The sequence below is a fragment of the Conger conger genome, chromosome 5, assembly GCF_963514075.1.
Source record: "Conger conger chromosome 5, fConCon1.1, whole genome shotgun sequence".
Taxonomy (NCBI): domain Eukaryota; kingdom Metazoa; phylum Chordata; class Actinopteri; order Anguilliformes; family Congridae; genus Conger; species Conger conger.
Genome location: NC_083764.1, coordinates 13,379,367 through 13,406,027, shown reverse-complemented (window position 1 = coordinate 13,406,027; position 26,661 = coordinate 13,379,367). Strand labels below are relative to the sequence as shown.

The 26,661-nt window shown below is 39.5% G+C and overlaps 2 protein-coding genes across 14 annotated transcripts in view; one reads left to right on the top strand and one right to left on the bottom strand.

Annotated features, from left to right (window-relative positions):
* Positions 1-6,136, bottom strand: part of nkain2 (sodium/potassium transporting ATPase interacting 2) — a 113,257-nt gene extending 107,121 nt beyond the window's left edge. For all 3 annotated transcript variants that reach the window (XM_061242329.1, XM_061242328.1, XM_061242330.1), the window contains exon 1: positions 5,504-6,136. In XM_061242329.1, coding sequence (XP_061098313.1) covers positions 5,504-5,557 — 54 coding nt within the window. In that variant the 5' untranslated portion in view covers positions 5,558-6,136. The remainder of the gene's footprint in view (positions 1-5,503) is intronic.
* Positions 6,137-17,792: 11,656 nt separating this feature from the next.
* The window catches only part of trdn (triadin), a 77,681-nt gene continuing 68,812 nt past the window's right edge, over positions 17,793-26,661 (top strand). For all 11 annotated transcript variants that reach the window (XM_061243383.1, XM_061243384.1, XM_061243382.1 and 8 more), the window contains exons 1-2: positions 17,793-18,283; positions 21,035-21,244. In XM_061243383.1, the coding sequence (XP_061099367.1) occupies positions 18,262-18,283; positions 21,035-21,244 (232 nt within the window). In that variant the 5' untranslated portion in view covers positions 17,793-18,261. The remainder of the gene's footprint in view (positions 18,284-21,034; positions 21,245-26,661) is intronic.

Sequence of the window (26,661 nt, the reverse complement as noted above, 5' to 3'; positions counted from 1 at the left end):
GAACAGCGGCTCACTGGATGTTTTTTGTTTTTCACACCATTCTCTGCAAATTCTCTGCAAATCTAGAGACAAATCCAAGGAGATCAGCACTTTCTGAGATATGCAAACCTGGCACCAACAATCATTCCACGGTCAAAGTCACTTAGATCACATTTCTCCCCCATTCCTACATTTGGTCTGAAAAACAGCTGAACCTCTTGACCACAGCTGCATGCTTTTATGCATTTAGTTGCTGCCAGATGATAAATACAAATATTTGCATTAACAAGCTGGTGTACAGGTCTACCTAATAAAGTGCTCAGAGACTGTATATCAGTGGTCTCAGACCACTTTGAGAATGTGATGAACATTATGGATCCCCTCCCCAGAAAAATATACATAATCATGAGTGGACCCAATTCACAGTCCCCGAAAGATACACAGGTTAAGAAGCCCTGATTTATATGGTTTATTATGAATAATCTTTTTGTAATCCAAAGACGTTTGGTGTTTTCCTTTCACTGAGATCTGAGCAGGAATATGACATTTCATTATCAATTTCAGTGTCATTTTCTGAAAGCCTATTACCTTTGATGTTGGGGAGATATAAGGATCAGAATGTTCTTTTTCGTAATTGCCTTTCCGTGTTAAGCCTAACTGCTACCTAAGTGTTTTCATAAGCATTTATTGGGACAGAACCCTTTCTTAGGGACCTTACACCTTGCTGGCCAGCGGAGGATGGGTTCCTCCTCTGCAGCTGAGATTTCTTCCCATTGGGGAGATATTTCTAAACACTTTTGGACAGTTTTTTTTGCCTAGTGTGCTTGGGGACCCAGCACTGCTTATTATTATCTTACTGTCGAGTGACAATACTATATTATTGTCACTAGACCGGGGCTTGAAACAACAACCTTCTGGGACCTAGTCCAGGTTGCCTCCTTAACATCAGATTGAATGTCTGACAGTGTTTGCCATCTTATGTGTGTCCCTTTTTAAAATGGAACTGAAAAATACTGAGGGATATAGGCTTCATCTACACAAAGTTCCATTATTTTTATTTGACATTTACAAATGAGACTGGTGAATAAATAGTCTGTGTTATCCACATAGTCAATAACAGAGCAATTATTTTCAAAAATCTCATCATCACCTTCAGCGCACAATTCATAAGCCACCAGCTCACCAAAACAGAGACAAATAATCATTGTAAGCATCTTCCTGTGTTTGTAGTTTGAAACATTTCAGTAGAGTCTGGGAATGCAGGTGAGAAATAATGGGTTCCCAAAATAACCAAGCAGCATTACACCACCAGTTGAGCAAGTATTTATGAAGCTGTCACTAATAACTCACTTTTTACAACCAATTAGCATATACTACCAATTTCAGTTGAAGAATTGGATTTGCAATATCAGTGCCATTCTAAAGGGGGGAAACTGAATATAAAATAGTTGATGAATGAGGTAATGCTGCCTATCACAGCTCTACATTATGGGCATTACCTCTGAAAATCAATAACCAGGGCAGATTCAAGCGGAAAAGGTTCAGTGTTCATATATTAAGAGGAGCCCTGCATTCATCATGAGTAATGCCAGCCAGGAAAATGCACTGAATTAACATTGTTTCAATGCTGCCTGCGCATAAAGGCCTGACAGGATTTTCACTCGTCAACCTTACACATTTAGTCGCTTTTACTTTAATGCTTTGTGACTTACTTCATGTTCAGAAATGTAATGGATTGCTTAATGCCTATAAATGAAATGTCATACCATAAATAAGCACACGTGTATGTCCTGGCTTTTGTTCAACTGCTGCAGTACACAGAAAACAGAAAGCATGCACAGTCACATAAAGTAAGTATTTTCATGCCATTTCTAATTTCTGTCTGAGCTTCCATTTAACCACCCATCAACCAATAAAGAATACCCATTTCATATTCTAGATTAAAATTTCATCTTAACTTTAGTTGGCTCTGCATGGGAAATTCCCAATGTAGTCGTTTCAATTCAAATAGATATCATCACATTAGAATCACACAGTGAACAATATATTTGAAATACTTTCTCCATGGAAAACAAGTAGATTTGCAAACCCATGTTGTTTTCACTTTTCCTACAACCTCTGCTTAACCACTGAGCAGCCCCTGTGTTTAATACCCATTAAATCCCATTTTTGATTATCATGAAATTACAGTTAGGCTGATGGGAATAACGCTCTGAGGATAGACAGGTAGAGCCCTCCCGAGATTAAGGTTGTTATGGCAACTTGTCGGTTTTCCATGAAGCAGCATACAATATGCAGAAAGTTTTTAGATGTAATGTTTGTAGAAAAAGCAAGCCAATAACTATTTTTGACTGAACCGCCTGAAATGAACACATTAACATAGTGTTAAGTTGTTTTTGTGGATTCCACAGCACCCAGGTGCAAAAACCATCGACTTAATTTGCAGGTGTGAAGCAGTTCCAATGAATGCCCCCCACAGTGATTAGGATCAATTTTTAATGTTACTGTAGTTGATGTTTGTGGTGAGAGAGCTCAATGAACACTGATAATATTCCTCAGATATTCCTGCATACAATCAGCGTTTTTGTAAATGCTTCACAAACTTGTTTTTGTAAATGCCACGTAAGCAGTAGTTTCTGCATACTGTTGCTATCACGACACCACAAATTATGTCTGGCAAACAGTCAAACAACACCACATGATAAGAAGAAAGTAAAAGATGAAATTATGTTATTTTTGGTATCAGCAAAAAAATAAATACTTCTCCAAAATCGTTCTTCAAATGGGCAACACGCTTTTGAGGTCAGAGCAACAGCAAGAAAATCCAATGATAAAGAAATTAGGGATTACTGGATGGAGGTAGCAGGAACCAATAAATAACTGTGAAAGGTCAGGATGGTCCTGTGTGCAGCACAGACCCAGTGGTCAGTGTTAGGAAGTGAGCACAACTATTCCCTCACAAGTAACTAGGGCAGTTAAAACTGATGTTCAAATATGTCACGCGTTCTATCATAATCAGTCATTAGTTGCGACGCGATGGCTCTCATAATCTGCAGGCCTTAATGCCAAATTCAGAGTAGAAAGATGGGAAAGTAACACCGGAGTTCTGCATTGTTTGGGGACTAGCCAGCTTGTAACCAGACAACAACCACATCTGCTGCGTTCATGGCTAAATGGTTGCTTCCATGGTCTGTATGTCTTGATGTCAAGAGTAACTGTTTAGAGGGGAAAATATTACAAGTTATAGCCCCAGAGTTTCGTTATCCCACTGTCGGTAGTCTCCCAGCCTCATGTAACTCTTGCGACGAAACTTTGAAGCCGCTTTTCTTAAAAACATGGTTTGGTGGCACTCAAAATGAAATGGGACACAACTCCCTTGATATCGGGAGTAGAGCGATCACTTTGGTATAGTTAGAAAGCCTACATTCTCTCCTTGTTTCTAAAACTCAAAATACATTTTGGGGTCCATACGACTGATTTTGATCTAGCAGGTCGCATATAGCCTACCGTCCTCATTTTGAATTCATGTAAAAACTTGACTTTAGAATAGAGTTCTGGCTGTATACATATCCACATCAATTTTAACAGTTCTTAAACTGGAAGAGCAAATAGCCAGTGTGATACACAGCATTTCCTTGTGGAGGATTTTAACATGGCATCCCAGGTTCCTATCAGGCTGGACTAAGCTCGTATTACCTAACTACAGGCCTTATTTCTGACTCTTCAGATTGGGCCCTATCTCATGCATACAAACACAAAATAACCATCTAGAGTTGCTATAGAGAGATCACAAAGTTGGCCTGAGTGAAATTCAAGTGACGTGTCATTCAGGAATGATTAAACATAGCATCTGCTAGGCGTGGTGAGACTGTCAATGCCTACCATCAGTTTAGTGAAATTATGATTCACCGTGATCACAGCACTGAGACATTGGAACAAACACTGGCAGTTTATGTGAAAATATTACTGATCAAAACTTAAATGGTTCAATTCTGATTCACTTACTTGCCTAACAAGATTATTCCCTTACTGCCCACCCCCTCAGACAAAAACAGAATTCCCTTTCAAACTGTGCTATGAAATGTACCACTTTTAATATGTGTAATGGTCAGGTTTTAAACCAGGCTTCATAGCGAACTGTGTTATCTTTTCCAGAGAATGGGCTTTTGAAGTCTTTTTCAAACATGATTGGATAATGTGGAAAATGCTTCAGATGGCATGTTGTATATCATGGGTATAATGCACATGCCATATTTCACTGCCCATTGTTTTTATAATTAAATGAAAAAATTAGTATGCCAAGTTGAATTTGTATCTAGATTGCTAAAGGTAAATTGAAATGTATCAACTACTCTGGAGGTTCTCTGGTGGAGGACAGACCATCTCGTGCATATAATCACTTGGGAAATTTGGCACCACGTAAGAAATTTGTCACTGATCTGTAGTCCACCCAAAATGGTTCAAACAAAGTGAAAGGATTTAATGATTTCATTCAAATCTAAACCTATCATAATCCCTTGGGTCCCCGTAAATATCGTATTTTGCACTATTTCCTGAAGGCGCAGCTTTTAAAATTAGAATTACATGCCTGTGCGACATACTTTCGCCCATTACCTGTACACAAAAGAGAGGCCATAACATCAATCTGTGTGCTCAAAGACAGTGATGGGGAGAGTGCCTCAAAATACAATAAAAAAGAAGCACATATAGATATAGACATAGATATAAGTCAAAAACGAATCAATGGGTTTAAACAAATTAGGCAGTCAAAAGGATATCCCCGTTGAAAACACATTGACAGAAGACGGTAATTCACCCTAACTTCCCTCCGGTGGAAACTAATAATATTTCGAGAGCCTTTTAAACCAATCGGCTTTGTCGAGTCTGAGGTCAAGGAAAGGAATACGATGAGCGTGTAGTAGCTACCCTACTGCGCTGGCTTCAGTCGGTTTGTGAGAACCCCGCACATGTGAAATTAGGCAACTTTCTCGAAAAGAACGCCAGGTACTGATATTTTATATATTCAATAAATATAAAGACACGTTTCCTCTGTTGGTAGATATGGTGTATAATCAAGCTTGTGTGAATAAAATGCATTTGCTTGTGGTATAGGCGAGGTCAGCGCACACCTAGATCTTGGCAGTTTCCCTGCAATCTCGTTTGGCCCCGTTTCCAAGTACATCTGGTGGGAGCTTCTCTCCAGAGTAATACGCGGTAGCAAGAGCAGCTGTACGTGCGTCCCTTTGTGTGTGTCTGTGCCCCAGTCTAGTCTACAGTACAACCGGTATCACATCAGAGCTCGGCGTTTTCGTCAAGTAAGACACATAATCAGTAAGTAACTTGAAAATGAACGAAGGACCGCTGCCCTTACATTTTGACATATTATTGAACACTGCTGGCTTGCATATTGTACCGTGCTTGTTTATGCACGCAGCATAAACATTCAGTTACAACCGTCCCCATTGCAATTGAAGGATGGAATCAATTTTGAATCGCAAGTATTTGACTTTTAATGGTAACTTACCAGCTGCATGCCGCATATAAAGGCCAGTGTACACCGGCCACTGCAACAGCCCATGATTAAGCGTCCACTTAGGATTCCCGTTCCACGTGGATCACTGTAACTCCAAAATCCCCAATCCTTTTGCTGTTGACCAAGCAGTTCCTGTGAGCGACCACACCGTGCAGGTGACGTGCTTTAGGACCGATTCGCTTCCACGCGCTATTCATACATTAGAATTGTCTTATTAGAATACCTTCACTTCATGTCTGTCACTTAAGAAGATACGAAGGAAAAATGATTGTATCCAGTTATAACGGTATAAGCACAACAATTAAAGCTTATAAAACTGTTCATCCAGCAGGTTATCTTCTCAAACAGTTCAGCTTTTCCGATGGTTAAATGTCAAGCAATCCGAGAATAAATTGTGAAAGTCCGTTTTTCCTCGTTAATTGTCAATTTATTTGTAAAAGCAGTATATAGATATCAAAACATGGTTGATGCAAATAAACACAAAACCCGTACGTAGTGACAACGCTCGAAGCTTTACCGATAATTGTTCGTAGGCTAAATTACAAAGCAAGTAAAACTAGGAACCGTAAAATCACTCCGTCCAAATTCCCATCTCATTGTCCTGTGTAGATGAACGATGCCAATCTTTTCAGTGCAGCCCGTGTAATAGACAAAGCATTAGTGTTGTTTACTGCGATGAAGCTGCTCTCTTCGCTCCTCCCTCCACCGATAGGTTGTCCAGGTCTTAAGATACAACAGATTTTACTCAGTTAACGACGGCAAAAGAAAGCAGCTGGTTATCTTTAATAAGGAGACAGGGCAATGTGGTCGACGAACCAAGAACGAAAGCTGACGGGTCTCAGTTATGTGCGTTCCTTTAGCTTTGTCACAAGAAAACAGCTCTGCACGGTAAAGATTGAACGAGAGATATTTCCAGTTCCTGTCCGAGATCGGTAGAGCTGAACATAATGTATCTTCACAGCTGAATATATTCAGTTGCTGGGTTGATTAGACCACATCCCCCGTGCTTCATGATTTTTAGTAGTAACCTAACTATCAGTAGTAATGCAATTATGATCCGTGACATAGACACTACGGCAGTCACAGACAAACGGACAATAGAGAGACGCTGGAGCACCTTGTGCTGCCGCCAGAGCAAACCATCTGACGCTCCAGATTGAATGAACCGCACGCAGTGTCATTCACGGTGGGGAAGCGGCGAGGTTCCTTTCTCACGCTGAGTTTGAGATTGATGCGATACGCCGTACAGCAGAGGATATGGCCATCCGTATACCGGATTAGATTTTTGCGCCGTTTTTTAGTGGGTGTGCGGGGTTATGATTAGATATGTAAGTAATGGTTATTAGCTACTGTGCTTTTATATGTGGAATTACGGAGGCGTGTTAAAAACAGTGTAATGCCTTCTGGACAAAAATCGCCTTCAATGCATATGCAAAGCCCATTTAAGTCTGGAACAATCACAGGTTTTGCATACTTGTATATGGGCTCCGCTTGAGCTTTACGGTATTCACCATACACGTGAATGTTCGTTCTCAAAAAGAAAACAAGAAATAAGCTACACTTATCGGGACTAGAGTTTTACCATCATTTACTCTCTCTCTCTCTCTCTCTCTCTCTCTCTCTCTCTCTTTCTCTTTCTCCTGTCTCACTCACCCTCTGTCTCTCTCTTCCCTTCTTTCTCTTCCCTCTGTCTCTCCCCTCTCTCTACCTCTGTCCCTCCCTCCCTCCCTCCCTCCCTCTCTCTCTCTCCCCCTCTCTCTCTCTCTCTCTCTCTCTCTCTCTCTCTCTCTCTCTCTCTCTCACACACACACACACACACACACACACACACACACACACACACACACAAAGAGCAGTGTGACATAGTGTAATTATCTCCGTAATCTTGAGTGACAGTATCCTGAATACACTTTCTGATTTCCTGGGGTAATGACATGCGAAATCCACCCATTTTTTATTTATTTATTAATTTATCATTCAGTCACAAAACAGAAGACTCAACCACTGTCTGTCCAGTGCAATCTCAGCCTTTTTTCTCTGTGAATAACCCCTGAAACCGATACATAAAAAGATATACAGAGGGAAAGGAATGTGTTTATTACTTATCTGTCTCCGCCAGATGCTTTCCGCTGGTACAGTTTGGCTCTGGGGCTGAATCGCTCTGACATTTTAACTTTCAAGCTGGATGGATGTTACAGCCAATTCAAAAGGAAAACCTCATACATGGTGAAAACAGTACTGTACTATATCTTAAAAATGCTCCTATAAACAGTGATATGAGACAATACCATTGCATATTCTGTCAATTTACTGCAGTGAAACTACCGTAAATATAAAATTGCCTATTTGTTGAATAGACTCCTATACCAAGGGTTAACTTACATCAGTAACATATACAGTATACACAACAACAAGTATTTGCTCAAGTAAAGTACAGCATTGTGTAATGTTACTGTTCATCTGGGATTAAACCATTAGCTTTCATGGCTAGTTCCCTACCACTAGGTAGAGATGAGTCAGGGTAGATGAGGCATTCAAGAAAAGTATAGGATTGAAGGGATGTGTTCAGGGAAACTTAAAGTGTGGTCTGTAAGTATTTGGGCAGTGACACAAATTTAAACAGCAGTAAATTCTTACACCATGCAATCGATACTGTCCATCCATTCCTAAATTAAAAAGTTCTGTTCACAAAAGGTTGTTTTTTGTTCTTATTAGATTAGATTATTCTAAAAAAATTAGATTTATTCTAAAAAGTAGAGGTTTTAGAATAAATTAAGATGCAAACAGATGCATATGAGATTAGATACATTTTAAATGGCCATGTACTCATGATAATTTAAATAGTCAAGTATGAAATAAAGGTTAATAAAATAAAATGGGATGGTTACCAAAATGAGGTTGTGTGTTGTATTGAAATGTCTAATCTTGGCTTTTGGAAACAGAGGAATACGCCATTATGAAGACAAGAAAACGAACTATGACTGAAACTAATCTCCACAACTAATCTGTAAACTGAGAGAAAAGAAGAATTCATTAAAAAGGATGGCACAGAAGTTTGGAACATCTTGAAAAAGAAAGAAACCATTGGGGGACTCTGAGATAAACTCTGACAACTGCAGTTGATGCCCATCAAATCCTAAGAGCTGTGAAGAAAAAATGATGGTCAGTGACATCACCAACAGTCTCCAGAGGGCAGGGGTGAGAATATCACAAGCCACCGTACGCAGAACACTTCCAGAGCAGAATCATAGAGGACTGCAAGATGCAAACCAAAATAAGATTTTGCTAAAGTGTGTGAAAGTGTGGAGAAAGGAAAGAACAGCCTATGATTCAAAGTGTACCACCTCATCTGTGAAATATGGAGGAGGACGTGTCATGGCTTGGGCAGCTATGGCTGCTTCTGGAATAGGCTCACTCATCTTTATTGATGATGTACTGTAACAGCATGTGCAGCAGGAAGACGTCATTTCAAAATGAACAGACCGATTTTGTGTGGCTACGTACAAAGAAATTCCTCTGACCTCATCATCCAACAGCAAAACAATGACCCCAAACACACTGCCTACGCAACTATAGCATTCATCATGGGAAAACGTCAGAAAAAAGCCTCTGAAACAAAGATCAACTGAATCTGGTTGCAGTAAAGGCCTGGAAATGTATTTCTTAAGAAGTGCCAAATGCCAAATGTCTTGTGATGTCAGTGGGCCATATATTTGATGCATTTCCTTGCATTTAAGGGCTACACAACCAAATATGAGACTTTAGTGCTTCATTGCTTTTACTTTTAAGTCTGTCCGTTAACTTAATTTTACACAGCTGAAAATGGGGCGAGGAAAACAGCTGTTTCTGTAAAATGGTAAAACATACACTCTGTTACTACTTTATTAGGTAGATCTGTACACCAGCTTGTTAATCCATCCATCCATTATTCTAACCCGCTTATCCTGAACACTCACACACTCCTATGGGCAATTTAGACTCTCCAATCAGCCTAACCTGCATGTCTTTGGACTGTGGGAGGAAACCGGAGTACCCGGAGGAAACCCACACAGACACGGGGAGAACATGCAAACTTCACACAGAGAGGCCCCGGCCGACAGGGATTTGAACCCAGGGCCTCCTTGCCTCCTTTGACCGTGGAATGATTGTCGGTGGGTGGATTGAGCATCTCAGACAGGGTGGATTGAGTATCTCAGAAACTGCTTATATCCTGGGATTTTCACACACAACAGCAGCACAGCAGCACATCTGCGGGCAAAAATGCTTTTGTTAATGAGAGAGGTCAGAGGAGAAGGGCCAGACTGGTCAAAGCTGACCAGTTTATATACCATGACATAAAAGCTGATTTTCAGTATTACTGTCTCATATTCATCTTTTGATCTCAAATACAGGTATATAGCAAAAATAACAAATGTCACTCCATCCTTGTGTCTACTGGACATACTGTACATGCACATGCATGTTTACTGTAGGGTTCATCGCGGTTAAAAAATTGATTTAACAAGGACAGTTGCCTAGCACAGATGTTACTTTGCAGATTTGCATCTCGACCGGCCGTGATTATTACTTCACATCTTACATATGGTTTATCAGCCATTTCAAGAACGGTCATTACTGCAGCAATTCAAGCGGGAGTACTTTGTGTAATAAGGTTCCTTGGCGTACAGTATAATGAGTGAATTACTGAGAGAGATGTCACATCCCTTGATTGCATGTAAAGATTTGTTACTGTGCTGATGGCTCGGGTCTTTTGGCATTGTGGGCTAAGTGCTCTCACCACTGAACGCCAAGAGGTTGCTTAAACCTACCGTTTACAGGAAACACCTATACATCATCCATGCCTGCCCAGAAAGCTTATTACAGCTTCATGGTTATATGGCCATGAATCCTGTGCCTTAAGTAACTGCAGAAATGTGAGACTGGCCCTTATGTGGCCAGTTGCTATATAAATGACTGCATTTACCAAAGACCAGTGCGGAGCTCAAAAAAGGACTGACTTCACCTTTATATATTGTTCAAGCATTCAACCTAGCCATTAATGTTTGTTTTTTCGGCCAGGCTGAAATGTCAGGCTTGTGACTTGTCTCTCACATACACTTAGCCACCTACTGTTTTTTTGAGGGCTAAATGGAGATTGAAAAGACTGCCTGTTTCAAATACAGCACAGGTCAAACTGTTAAAAAGTAAACAGCATTACATAATGTTATGGTTAATTCGCAGCTAAAACATCAGCTTGGTTTTTTAAAACTCTGTTTAAAAATTGATATACAGGATATCAAATTATGCAGTCTTTGATTGTACAGTATATTATTTATTTCAATTCAGGTTCGGTAAACTAGGGCAAGCCATTTAAGTAGAAGAAATTAACACGGAGCCAGCATCTGTATCTGCTGTAGGGGGGAAATATTGATCCTTTAAAAATTCATGGACTGCTGCAATGCTCTCGACTTCTATCACTTTAAATTGGGCACCAGACAAATGCACTTTCCTCCCCAATGCCTTAATGTGGGCCACTATGTGATCACCTGAGCATTTAATTCAAATGGGAATCTTTTCCTCTTAATATTGATGGAAGTCCCAGCTTAGTGTTCAGAACATTCAGTGTGAAATAAAGTGATCTTTGCTGCAATATTGTATCCTTTTTCATTTTATTTGATCTTATTGTTTGGGTGGGTAATAACACTCTCCAAACGTCTGTACAACAACTCATGCACACTGTGTTTTGTATGACAAAATACCCTATATCTCTCCTGTCGGTCGCTGATTTTGTCGATAACCAGTACTTTTCTGCTTTGCTCCTATATTCCAACTGACAAACCCTTATAAGCACTATGCTTCCACGTCAAGGACAATATTATATCTGACATTGGAGATTTAGTATAGATTGTGAATAATCTATAGATTTACATTCACTTGGTTCTACAGTATTTCAGTGAGGTAAATTTGATGTGACATAGCTGTCTTATTGTTCTTCCAAACCATACAAAATGTATCCATTAAAATGTCCCTATAAACCCCCAGTTTCTAATCTATGTAGACATAAAGGCATTGAAGAGAATGCATTACACTGCATTGCATTCCATACAGTGGAAACGGGAGATAATGGATTGGTAATAAATGGAATCACAATCCATATTGGATCAAGAGCATCCAATGTTTTCAGCTATCCAATATGTGATCCCCAAGTATTTTCAATGGGAAGTATAAAAAGCCATATAAAGAAACATCTTCCATCTTTTTAGGAGTATATTCTTTTACTGACCAAGAGATTACAAACATTAATATAGACAAGACATATTAATGTGAAGCAGTTTATGTATGCCATTACATATCTGCTTTACTTTTGACATGTTTCACTATATTTTTTAAATTCCACAATAAGTTAAGTGCAGCTATAGTTTAACTATATAATTTTACCACATTAAAAGTAAAGGTCGATTGACATTATGCACACTTAATCCAAATGAAGAGGCACAGGTTTGCATTTGCTTTCCAATGGAATCATATGTCTCCAATGAATAGCATTTAAATTTGACAGTAAGAGGATTTTAGATACTCAGGATATTAAGCTAAATGTAACTCTCTAAACCTGACTGAACGTAATGGCAGTCCTTGAGAAGCAGTTATCCTATAATTCTCCATGACCATGTGAGCCGAAAACCAACATAATCATTTTGTGGTGACACTGCAGATATTTTATTGTATTCTTTATTTTATCTTTTATTTTATTCACATAGTGTCATCAAAACATTTTTTATACTTGAAATACTTGAAAGACATACTTGCTGCAAATACATTGCTATAATTCATTCCATCATTTTATATAAACAGATTTAAGATTTAAGAAGCAAAACCCCTTGGGAACATGGAGATATAAAATCTATAAATAACATAATGGACAGAATCAACAAGAATTCCATGTAAATGTTAACTATATTCAAAAACCTTGCTGCACTACTAAATCAATGCAGCAAACATCTGGCTTCCTTAATGCATATTCCAAACCCCTATTTTAAAAATGCAAATGATGGCACACAGCCACTGATATAAATTTTAAATATAAAATTGTTGTGTGGAACTAATGTATGATGATTATTTACCTTTCTATGACATTTATATATAATATGTTTCCATGATTTCATGTCTCCCTAAGTGATTCAGTAAACCGGTATTATGCTCATGGTCGCCCCCTATGAAGAGGGCTGGTATTACTACTGCATGTTCTCTGGTTGTGTAAAACCATTGTTTTCACGGTGGATTATCCTGAGCATTAAAATACGACTTGAGCCACCATTAAACCCACTTGCTGCAAGAGCTCAAAAAAGATAAAATTCGTAATTTAATCTTATCTGCCTCATAAAAATACCAGCATTTTCAAACAACCAAATAGGCCTTGTATTGTCTTGCCGTCCCATTAAATAAGGCCATATTAGTGTCTGATTTGCGAAGATATTCAGTTTTGCAGATTTCAGTCAGTGGGTGCTGTTCCAAGTGAGCATGGGGGCAAATAGCCTGAGAAAAGCACTGATAAAAGCTCACATCATTTATCATATAAGCGGTTAAGAATTCCCCATTAAAGGATTAAAAGAATTCATGTTTTAATGAGTGTGTTGAGGGGGTTGTGGTGGGCACCAAGGGGTATTTTGAACACTAACAACTTTTCATATTGTCAGTGTTCAAACTACTCCACTCTCAAACGCAATAGTCATACCCAAACTGATTTGTCCATCCTATTTCATACCTATGGGCAATTTAAAGTCCAGAAACTGTGTCTGTGGAGAGCAGACATGGGGAGAGCAGTCACTCCTCACAGAAAGGCCCTCATTTCAGGATTCAAACCACCGTGCTGCCCCTGAAACAGGTCACATTATTTCATTAATGCCAGTGAGCAATAACAAAAGAGCACTTTAATTATTTGTCGACGACAGTCTTAGTGCAGTTCAAAAAGAATTAAAAAATAAACCCCCGCATCCCTGTTTCACTGTGACATTGACCAAAGCATTACAGAGCAAACAAGTAAAGATATATCAAAATGTAAATGGAATGATTTTGGGGCAGCCTGTAGCCCAGTGGCCAGGACCCAGCCGGTTGGTGGTTCACGCCCCGGTGTAGCCTTTGAGGACATCCTTTGAGGACTTCACACTTAGTCCGAACACACCCAAATCAATTGCATTAAATGTTGGCACCAATACTAGTTTACCTCAGTGGACATAAATTAATGTCAGCGAACAATAACTGCCAACCGCACTTGACTGTTTTTTTTTAAAACTTGGACTTAAAATGCTTTACTCATCGGCCAGGGGGGTGACAGAGCACTTTTAGCCGAGCGATATGAAACCCTCCTTTACCCATGCACATTAACTATAATGAGTGGCCACTGCATTAATGAAAGCCAAGTGCCTGCACATGACGCCTGTGTGATATTCCACCCTGCTGATCCCAAGGCCTTTGATAGTGTGCTGGGAATGCGATGATAGCAAGTGTTATAAAAAGCCCTGTCTGGTATGCGCCTGATGGTACAAAGTAGAATCCGCCCTCTTCAGAGCCACACAAGCCGCTAGCCAATCACAGCTGCTGCAGCACGACTGAGTTTATGGAAATTAAACATAATAGAGCTTGATTATGAGCCAGCTCTGGGTACACTGCGCATTAGGCAGGTGTGAGTTAATATCACAGGCGGTTGAATATTAAAATCAGTTATGAACATTCAAATATCCCACTACTTTAATTAAATTCTGAAACCAAAAAACAACTTGATTTGTCTTCACACTGATTTGTTGTCAATATTACGGAGTGAAAAAAACAGCAGTGAGATATACGCCAACAAGAGAGGTTTAAACCTCTAGGGAATTTACAGACGTTTTGCAATTAAAGCCCAGTGTTTGTTTCAGGTTACAGTTGTGGTGCGAAGCGTACAGTGTGTTAGCCTTTAAAAAAAACATTCATCTTGTTTAGCCTTTGAATGAATACGCCGTGCGGAAAAATGAGAATTTCGGCGGCATGTCTTTGCCTGGAGGGGAATCTGTTTTATTCCTATTGAAAGCTGCCAAGGAGATGGATGGTGAAGCAGAGTCAGCCGCATTTAAATCCCTGCATCATCTTTGGCTGCTTTGAACTGTTTGCTTTGAAAAATAAATGAAAGGTAGCTGGCTGTGGAATACGACACATTCTTCCAAACGATGCGGGGCCTTAATTAATGGCATACTCTGCAGCTCGTGAAAGAGACATTTGCTATACAAAGCCACGGGTTATCACATATAGTACAGCTTTGTTCGCGTGTCCTTTGGGACTTTGTGTACACATATTCCTCTCGTGAGGTCACCAATTTAAGCTGTTCGAAATGAAAAAATTCTGCATTCATAATTATTCATAATATGCCAATTTGTTTTGGGCTGGATGCAGAAAAGGGGCATATTGTCAAATGGTTTTGAAATGCCAAAGCACTTCATGTTTTGCAATTAACTGCACTTTGTACCCGACTGTGATGACAGGTGGAAATCTGGTAGACCAAAATACTGTTGATTCAAATCCAGAATGAGTCACCGCCGATATTCCTCTGGCTTTGATAATGCTTTAAAAAAAAAAAAAAGGATTAGAGGATTAAAGAGAAATGTAAAAATGGGTTGAAGCCTTTGAAATAGGTGAGAATACAGTACATCAGGCTTGTTACCCGGCTAGTGTTAGTGGCTCTTCTAAGGAAACGAATCAGAGTGCGGGTAATTGCCCATTGGATGTTCGAACTCCATCTCACTTTGTTCACGATTAGGTAAGTAAGCTTATAGTCAGTTATGAAGGTGTGTCTCCTGGCTTCACTGGACTCTTGCAAAAAGTGAAGAGAGAGGTGCGAACAATCGGCTGAGAAAAAAAACGGAGAAATACAGTTTATCTCGGAAAATGCCCTCATTCCACAAACCAGGTGTCCAGCACCGTAATAGAATAGCAATGAGAAAAACATTTAAAGTTCACGTTGTTCGGGCATGATATTTTCATGGGGATATCTGAAATCCGCTGTGGTTATCTTGGAATATATTGGATAATTCACTCTGAATTCATGGCTCCCCTGGTCTGATTTGTACAATACATGTTCACAAAAACTTTGCCACTGGACTTATTTCGCTCTCAGAGTTAAATTAGCCTATTTTTGTTTCCTAATATTAGTCTAGCTTTTGTCTGCTTGTTGCAGCGCACATCCAGATGGCCACTTAAAATTGTAAAGGTGAATCACGGGTTGATCTGACAGAACACAACTCAACAGCACAGTTGGAGCGCAGTTAATGTATCTGGGAGTGCCGGGCACCTGTATAATGGCTTTATGTTTTTTCCTTGTTTTTTTTTTTTTTTTGAGTCACTTATAGTTAAATATACATTTATCGTGTCTTGACCCCTTTCTCCATCATGCCAATTTAATGTGAATGGATATTGCACTGCGGACTGGCTGTCTTTAAGTATTAATGACTACATCAGCAGTTCTTTGAAATTAGAAGTGCAGACACAGTCTTCCTTATCAGTTCAGGGTTTCCACAATTCTGCTGCATCTACAGCAATCCACGTGAAAGCAATGGGTCTTGTAGCACAAACAGTGATTAGAGTCAAAACATCCAAGGAAAAAGGACTGCACGGTCCTTACCAGTATATGATATTGCACAATTTTCCCTGCTCTTGAGGAGGCATTATTGCATAATCAGTGAAGCATCAGAAAAAGCCAGGTCAGTAATTTTAACTTTTACTGTCTCCAGGAATGGTGATACTAATTTCAGTGCTCGATAATTTCAGAACTACAGATAATAGGATCTTTTCTCTTTTAATGAGTAGCCCTTGTCTACTGAGATTGGGGAATTTGAGCCTTGATAAGGGATGTTTGAGTCTACCGTTGCTCTTTGAATGTCCATCTCTAATGCTTTTCAAAGAGAAAGAGTTATTTTTCACTGAAAACTGATGCAATGTGTCATATGAATTTAAAAATAGTAAATCTTTCATTCTCAACTTAAGTTGATTTGAGATGTAAAACATATGATTGTGCACTTTGGTGTTAGTGTTTATTTCAATAATGTGGTTGTTGAAGAGACGACAGTTTGAACCGCTTGTGGGGTTGCTGGAAGGTTCCGGTGTGTGAGGTTGGCAGGGTTATGTGATAATTCAGTTTTGGTTCACTTTGCCTCCAAACAGAGAACATTTGAAAGGTCTCAGACATTTGCCTCATTTATGCTGAATAGAAGATGTAGCATCAATATTAGCTTCCATTTTGCATACCAGCAGTGTCATTGTGAAGCATCGCAGTGCTGGTGTCATAGCATCGTTGTAACAGGTGCTGCTGGCACAGATATCACATTTCTGTCATCCTGCTCCATTCACTCTGTTAGCTGATAGCTGGTTCCAATTTTTTTGCGATTGCTTACAGTTTCATCACCAACTTTTGTTTTGTTTCCACTGGTAAATTTGCCATTGACTGACACTTGCATGGGGAAAGCGACAAAATTACGAGAAGAACGGAAATAATTGCTTTTGAGTAATTTTTTCACTTATTTTTTATTTTTTTTGCAATGCGTATACCTGTCAATTGTAGGCTCAGGTTGCCAAGATGAAGTCAGCCATTTTATTTTCAAATTTACTTATTTATTTTTTCAATTTTATTTTATTTATAAATTTTTTTGGTGCTGGACTGCTCGTCTAAAAGCTTTACTCTTCAACTCTCAGCAGTTCCGCAGAGCAGTAATTTTGAAATGAGCTGTGTTAACGGTCAGGTGACCCCAGAGAGGCTCGTAGGTGACCTCTTATTCCGGTTAAGCTCTGAAGATTAAGAAACGGAGCATTCCGGAAAGGTGCTTCAATCAGCACAGGTCACGGCTCTCGAGCAGAGGTGGGCTCACCTTCCACCGAGCTGACCTTTCCACTCTCATTTAAAGACTGTGCATTTTTTAATTGATCCCTCTGTGAGCATGAAACCAGAAAAAAAAAACTGCCATACAATAGAGGCGTGATTGCTTCTCCTCGTTTTCTCGCAATGTTTACAAGCCTAACCATTAGGCGCAGGGAGGACCCAATCGAGCGGTATCACTGGAACCGTGTGACTCGACTGTACGTGAAAGAGAACCATGTAGCCAATCTCGCCTCACCCCCCCTCCCTCTTCCCCACCCCCCCTCCCTCCCTCCGATGACAGCCGAGGTCCCCCGACGGGTCACACCCCTGGCCAAAAAAGGAGAAGCAGAATGCAGCTGGTGCCGGAGAGCTCTAAGAATAAACGGGGCCGAGCCGTAATGGATAAGGTTACCTTGAAGCCCCACTTCCAAGCTTTCTGACCTATGCCCATGAGAGGCTGAGCTAATACCGGGGCGAAGAATTTCAGGCTGCATCTGCTCTTTCCGCTGCCTACACTGTGGGCTTTCCTCTGTTGCTTTTTCTCTCTCCTTGATGGAATTATAAGCCGGTTTCCCTGTAGGCCACGCCACCCGCCGGCTCCCCGCTCCCAGACCCCCTGCCGCAGGGCTAAGAAAAAGGATGCTGTGAGGTGCACTGCAGCCATTTTAATTCTGGAGGATCTGAACATCCAAGCCCTGGCAACAAGTGACTTCTTTGAGTAAAAATAGGGCCGGCGCATCGCCTTGGAGGGATTGGCAGCCATAGGGCCAAAACAACACTCTGTTCCAGCCAGGATTAGAGAGGAGAAACCGGGCTTTTTTAGATTTTTTCATTTGTAGCACAAGTCTATTTTTGCAAAGGGATTATTCTTGACTAAAGTTCTGCATTCGCTATGACCGAGACGATGACTGAAGGTACTGTATCGGGTTTGGATATTTGCGTTCTTGAATTTTGTGTTTGAAGTCTAAACTCTCCACATGGATATCAGTTAAGCTCAATGCATGGTATGAGGTATGGTTATGGCCGACACAGCACTGCCGTTGTGGCACTGTGCTGTGTATGAGTTTCAAGATTGACAGAGTCTAAAAATACTTAACGTCTTAGAGCTTAGAGCTTGGTTATGATACGAGCACCGCTTTTTAGTTATCGTAAGTACACAAAGAGTGCATTCAAAGATAATAATAAAAGTTTGAATTCATTTTTAGTATTCAAATCTCATGTGTATAAGTGTGGACAAGAAGCCTTACATTTTTGTAAATAACCAAAAGGAGCCCAAGACTAAATACCGCAATTTAAATGCAATCCAATAGTGAATGGAGCAAAATAACAAAACTATACATTTGAAAACATGTACTGTTGGGTGGATGCAACACTGCCTCATAATATAACAGTGTGAATATTTATTCTGCTTGACTAGGGCTCCTAGAATGACTTTAAGCCTTTCATATTAATAATTCATATTTACAACATTTGGGGAACATGTAAAACCAACATGTATGTGATTAAAAATGGTTAAGGGCTTAGGAAAGGATTTGAAAATATTGTGTGGATATTTGTTTTGCTTAATGAATAATTTAAAGGTCTAAATTCATGAAACAATCAATTTGTTGTCATGGATGTCTGGCGTGAATCAAAATGGTGGTTGCCTTTACCAAAATCAGCTGTCGGTGGTTGGTGCCATCATCTTTCCACTGGGCTCTTCTGATAGAAAGAGTGTGCTGGTATCACATTGTGCATTTGTGATGTTTTCCACTTCACACTCTTTCTGGAGAATTCAAGAGCACGCTGCTGCAACACGCTGCTGCTGAAATGTTAAATCAACACTGGACCACTTTTTCAACAGGTACAGGAGTAAAACACACACAGAGACACACACACAGGCATGCACACACACACACACAGACACACATACACATAGGCACACACACGCACTCGGAAACAACACACGCACACACACTCAGGCACACACACATACACACACACAGTCCTTTAAGATGCACAATTAAATAGTCATGCACACACACACATGCACACACACACACACACACACACACACCCCTTCTCACGCACGATTAAAAGGTGAAAAGGCGTACTGTTTACTCTGTACTGATTGTCTGGTGGAGCATTGCAGGAGCAGGCATATGGCGTGTGCAGACAGAGCTTCTTGAGTCAGCAGTTTGGGGGGATCCATAATCCCCAGGATGACACCGGGGGACTGGGTAAAAAGGGGGTAACAGGTGGTCTGGGCTGTCAGCGCTGCTCTCGGCTCACACTCCCCCCCACACTGCCAGAGCAGAGCTATATTTCAGTCTGAGACTAGCTGCTGCCCTGTGTGCCATATGCCAGTTGTTATGGTTGTGTTTTTATGGGGCGGCGGTAAAAACAACCATCATTCTGCACTGAAGTCTCAATGCACTGGTCAGCAGACAAAGCTATCTAGTGGCCTCATCTCAGTGGAAGTTCATCAGTCAGACCTACTGCGAGACGCTCGGTTAAAGGGCCTTTTTGTGAAAAATGTAGGCTGGAGGGTAAAGTTTTGATCAAACGTCTTTGCAAAAGACACATTTCAAACGAATGTCTCCTTTATGAATTGTATGTTCTTCCATCACTGTCTTATTCCTTTAACTGCTATGCAATGATGCAGAGACAATATTACAACGTATCTACGATAATAAACCAGGTTTAATCATCATACGTACATGTACACCATTTGAAGAAGGACTGTGTCACTGCTAATCACTATTTAATAAACAGCATCGAACATAATCACAATGAAAAATTCAAACATAAAAAAGGTACCTACAGCCTTGTGAATTTTGCATTGTTTGAAGGTGTAATTTTTTTTTATTACAAATGCATTTTAATGTGATGATGATTTAATTGCTTCACACAAAATTATTATTATAGCCAAATGCCGCTGTGCTATAACATTTCATATGTTTACAAATGGTTGTTCTAAATGTAATAAATGGTTGTTCTAAATGCAGTAACCTATCAAAAAAGTAGTAGCTACCATCCAGGTAAAAAGTTACATGGTATTTTCAGAGACACAATATCTGGAATATATAAGACCATTAGTGCACAAGCTGCTCTGTGCAGCTCTATTGAAATACGACAATTCTGGTTCAATTCAATTCAATTCTATCTGTATAGTGCGTTTCAAAGAATACTGTCACAAAGACGCTTTACCAAGTAACAGGAGGGAAGAAAAAAGGGAAATACCAGCCCCGAGCCAACAGATAGCACATAGTATTTCCAATAATGTATGCCAAGCAATTAGCATTAACACCACTCTGTATGAACAGTAGCAAAACCATGTTTGCTGCATGAGTGGTATCAACTGGTCATGGAGGATTGCAGAGAGACTTAAAACAGATTGAGCTCCTATATGATATCAGTGATTCCCTGATTTGAATCAATCATAGTGATTTGCTGTTGATTCGTTCAAACAAGTCAATGATTGGACAGCTCACTGTCACTCCCCTCAGTATGGGATTAATCGAAAAACCTTGTTAGTATCAATCTATCATAGCAATGCCGAGATCAGATACCACAACAGCAACACTGGAGATGACAGCCACTGCTCAGATGTGAATGAACAGTCTGGAACATTCCCTCAACCTGGTGGCATGTCTGACTTAATTTGCTGTTGCATCTGCCTACAGTACGATCATCAACGACGACAACCACTGTCATTGACAGCAAGAATGGAGATGTTGGTCATATGGTCAGGATGTCAAAGAAGACCATGACAGATGACCTGTACAGCACATTCAGCTCGCCCATGGCATGGCTCCTGGTCCTTGCCCTCATTATCACATGGTCAGCGGTTGCTATCATTGTGTTCGACCTGATGGACTACAAGGGGCTATCCGGTAGGTCTGGTTACGGTTTTCTTATTTTATCTGAGCTTTTTTTCTGTGCTGTGTTAGAAGTGACTAGAGTGTAAATCTCATAGAACTGAGAAATTATTATAGCTCAAAAGTAATTGATTCAATTTGGGTACTGTCATTTTGGTTCAAAAAGAAACATCTTTTTTTGACAATATTCAGAACATTTTTATTTGGTGTGGTTGTCCAACTGCTGTGGTTTCAAGTTTTACTGGCAGCAGAAGAGCTAAAGTATTTCAAAAACGTATTTATACCAAGTCTGATGACCACAGACGTAAAAAGAAGTGATTCAGGCTGCTGGAGGAATTTCAGGCCTTGTTGATTTCAAGCTGACAGTTTATCTGAAATGTCACCCTCTAACTGTGTGTGGGCCTCTCCCTTATGAGACAGCTGATTGGCTGTGTTAGTGATAGGACCTATAGTGTCAGAGACAGAGGTGCTATTCCTTTTTCTGAGAGCTATCAGCTCCTGCTGCATTCAGTTTCAGTCAGCCATAATCTGAGAATGGACAGGATCCAAAAAAAGTTGAGCGGCCAATTCAGTCTTTTTCTTCAAGGCGTCTACTCACGCCTGATTAGGGCGATGTTAGGAAATGATCTTGTGGTTTGATTGCCATTTCTTCTGCATGAGTAATTTTGGGCAAAAGATTTTAAATATGTCTTTGAGGAAGAACTTCTCCAACACTGTTTTTGTGTGGTTATGTTGATAATTCAAGCCATTTTCACAGAAAATGTGCAGCATGAGAGTATTTAAATGGACTTACAGGGCATACTACTGTATGTGGATCATTACAATTCGTGATCACAACATTTGTGTACCATGTTTCATTTACATTTCATTTCATTTAAAATGTCAATGCATTGAGGCCTATCACATACATTTTAAAAAAATGAAATTTTGATCTGATGGGAGGTTTTAGTCAAGGAATGTTTACCCCCTGTGCCTGAATTTGTGATGCTACAGGGAGAAATATCCCACAGGCCATACGACCCTGTTAGAATGTGCATACACCCACCCCACTTCAGTTAATTATCATGATCCTGAAGGCTGGTTTATACTCCGTCGGGCGACCGTCACTGCAACAAGCGACTTCGCTGGGGGCAGTGACATTTGGTTTATGCTTCGTAAATTAAATATATTCTAAACTAAACAGCGACCGTAGTCAATGCCGGGCGACGTTATAACGTTCATGAACATTCTGTGATTTCAGTCGGGCGACGGAGTATAAACCAGCCTTGATACTACTCATTCTCTCATTTCTAATAAGTTTCCCTCCTTTTTCCACCGTCCATTCCATGTGTCATCCTGTTGCCATCCTATAAAAAGACAATACATTTTACTGTGACGACCCCTGTTTACCACCTGGTAAAGACTTTCTGCCTTTGCTGTATTGCTGATGCCTGCATGTCTGCTGTAACTGAAGATGTCTGTACAGTAAAATGCATGCATACAGACTGGGAGCAATTGTCACATGATGCAGGGTGCCAAGAAGATTTAGCTTTGCACTAATCTTGTTCGTCATGAATTTGTTTTCATCAAGCTCTGCCTTGAGATAATCCTCATTTAGAACTTCAGCCAATATTTAAAACAAATGTAACGCCAAATTATGAAACATTTTAGAATGTATGTCTATCTGCAACCAATATGAGGTCACTCTGTGTATCAAGCAATGCGTTATGAAAACATTGTGCAATTCCACGAACCACGCAGTGACTTTTATGAAATTTCACATGGCTTAAATTGCCTTAGTCTGCCAAATCTTATTCCATTCCCCAGCCCCAACCCTAAACTTTGTTTTTCTTTTATTTTATAGTTACTGCCCGCGCAGTATCATGTAATATTGTGCAGTTTAAATTTTTTATAACTGAACACTTTACACAAGATCCATAGTGTATAGTAATAGATTCAATCATAGTCTCAGTAGTATTTTTAGTTATTTATTTTTTTCAATATGTAATGTAAGTGAATCGACAATGCGTTTTAACAGAAATGCCACGTGCATTGTAGCAAGAAATTCAGTGTTGCTTTATATGATAATTACTACATCTAATTATTTCATTGCATTAATGTAGAGATTCCATTTTTATCCTTTTAAAAGTACACAATTATCCTCTTGTACATTCACATTGTTTTGTAGTCTTATTTAATTAAATCAAAGTATACAATAATTAGCATGTTTATGTTTGTTCCAATTTAGTCTGCTACCTGATGTGAATACTGACTGAATGTTAGCCTTTACTGTTAATATTTGTACCATTTACATTTACATTTTAGTCATTTGGTACCCAAAGGTATACATTAGCATATTTGATTAAGCCATCACAAGCCTTGTAAAAAGTGTTTTTATCTAATGGCATTCAGTTAGGACTTGTTTATGACATAACATTCTCCGCAAAGCATGGCAACAGAAAGATCAGGTTAAAAAGGAAAGCTTAGTTGGAACAAGGTGTAAAGCTGGGTTCACACCATGGACCAATGTCCTGCTTCACTGAATGGCATGGTGGCAACATTACATTGGATATCATTGTTCCCTATGAGACAGGGAAGGCAGATTATCTAACATAGGGGCAAGGTCATCTCGGGTTGTGATAATGCACTAATAGTAAGGTGAATTTCAATTGGAGGACCAAGGGTTTATTGTGGTTATTGAGCATCACCAGGTACTGTATGATCAGAATATGAAACTTCATGGGTATGAGTACTTATGAGTACAGGGAGTTAGGGAAAACGGCTTCGATATGGAGAATCAGTGATGATCTGGGAATGATAGGTAACTGGTGCTAGTGAGTTTAGTTTGTAGTTGGGAGCTATTCTAGTTGCAAATATTGTGCCTATGATACAGCTAGCTAACTTATCTAGCACGTAATGCAGCTAGTAGTTAATGTTGTTGTAAATATTTTGCAGAATTAGTAAATATGCAGTCACAGTTGATGAGATGGATTGCTAACAGACAAAACATGTTGTTGACTCTTTGACCCTTTTCAGCCTGTAGGCTATAGCTTGAAGATATTGTTGTCAGCTGTAACTGTTTTGGTGTAGTATCATAGCTCACCAGTGTAATAATCAAACCTGTTAATATTAACAAAATTTGCATGTGCTGGTAACTTCAAAAATTATTATTACTGAATAAATGGTTGTTCAATTTCTTCATTTAGTTAATGTCAACAAGCTGGAGAGGGGGACAAAATGGATCCCCTCCTTATTGTCTACATTTGTGTTTTCCTAGTCGCAAGATATGACACACAAATTGTGGTATTTTACATCCAGAATAATTATATTTAGTCAACCATACTGTAAACATTTTCGTCACAGCATCGTTTTGTACAGTAAGATGAGCTTTCCTTATATTGTTTCCTCAAAAGTACTGTATTAGATGGACTCAGTTAATCCTGTGACAATTGCTTCCATGTTTCCATCAAACTTCCCTGTGTGGATGACACCACGCTCATGCAGTGATTTCTACACAGCACCTTTTTTGTTTATATCAATATTAACAATATATGGAGGGTGGATTCACAAAGGATGAACTTTGCACATTATGTTTTATGTTGCTAAATCATTTATGCAAGCAATTACTCATTAGTCTACAAAAATAATCTCTATTGATCACAATTAGCAAAGAGTTAATCCTAACAATGCCTGATCAGAACATGACCATGGCTCACAATCTTTGCCTTAAAAAGGACTCTCACAGACACTGTGAGGATGGGAGATGGGAGAGTTCACTGTATGTTCAAGAAAACACAAATTTAGTGTCAGTTCAGGACATATTATTGTTTGAGTCCATGTTAAATTCACCTAACATTACTCACCTTGGGAAAGCAGTCAATTTAGGAAAGCAATCACAAGGAAAATGCATTTTTATTTTTTCAGTCTATTATAAGAGCAAAGCTATTGTTGAAATATCCTTGACAAAGTTAGCTGCAATTGTGTTAATAACTCCACATTGCACACAAAGCCTGCTATTACTTAAATATATTTTTTACATGTTCAAACAACTATTTTCTTTGTTAACACCAATTAGTGCAGGCCTTTGTGAATTTGTCAGAAAACATCACCTCAGTCCGACTGACTGTGTGAACAACCCGCTGTGCATTTGGAGAATGGAGAACATGTCTGACAGACTGCATAAAAAGGAAATACGGCTTCAAAACCAATAGAGCAGGTCCTATCATGGGCGCTATTTAAGGTGTTTCTGCTCTGTCACAAAGGAAAAGTCATCCTTCAGTGAATTCACCCCAGAATGAGATCAAGTTTGCGCTGTTGCTTTATTAACTATTCGGTATGAAGCAGTAGTGTGGAGTGTCTGGTGTGTTCCGTCGAAGAGGAGAGAGTCACTTGAGCAGGTATCCGATAACGATGTCCAATTCAAAAGGTATGACTACAAAATTAAATAATGTTAGTCCTGGCTGTGATTTTCATACTTCAGTGCTAATGGCTACATGGGGAGCAATGACCTTCCAGCCAGTTGTCAAGGAATCATTGGGCTGAGTTGTCACCATGGCTCAGAGTAGCAGATTTTAATGAGCACAGACTTTATGACGGGTGGTAACACTACTGGCATGAAGAACCAACTCGGACAGAAAGCGAGACACAAAAGGGCCTTGGATACTAACGCATCCTGACATGATTTATTCTATGACAGGGGAAATTGTGGTGATGGAATGAAGATAAGTTATTTTATTAAGAAGGAGAACATTTCTCACAAAGAAAACCTGGTATCAGTTGTCCTTTCTTGAAACAAGTAGTCATGGGATACAGCTTGTATAATGATTGAAGTTACATTTGGATATTGCAAAACATTTTTTAAACGATTTAAAATGCTAAATTTTAAACCCCATAAAATAAAAAATAAAAAACTGCAATTCTATTCTGTATCCATTCTAATTGCAACATATTTAAGTTAATTTGGGGAGGCATGAATATTTTCTGGAATGCACAATTAAACCTATTCCTAAAACTTAAAGCTTCACCTAAACTTATTTATGACAGCTTTATTTAACCAGAAAGCAAAAAAAAAAAAAACATTTAAGGTAGATGCATTTAACCAGGCCTAAAGCAACATGTATTTCGTGCACGTGTGACAGATCCACAGTTAAAATGTCTTGATAAGTATGCGTGTTCATCAAGCCCTTAATACTATAAGTTATACCAGAAAATACTCTCTTTTACATCATTATACAGTCTAAACCCAGTCTAGTTTCAACATTTTTGCAATTATGGCCATTTTGCATCCAGTGGAGCTGCCCGTCTTTGAATGAAATTATTTCATTTTTCTTATGGCAGATCGGCGGGGGGGGGGGGGGGGGGGGGGGCGATCAGAAATCAATCTGCGTCCCTCAAAGACTGGAGGATGAGAGGATCCTAAGATTGGAAATAGATATGTACTGTCTATGAGGCAT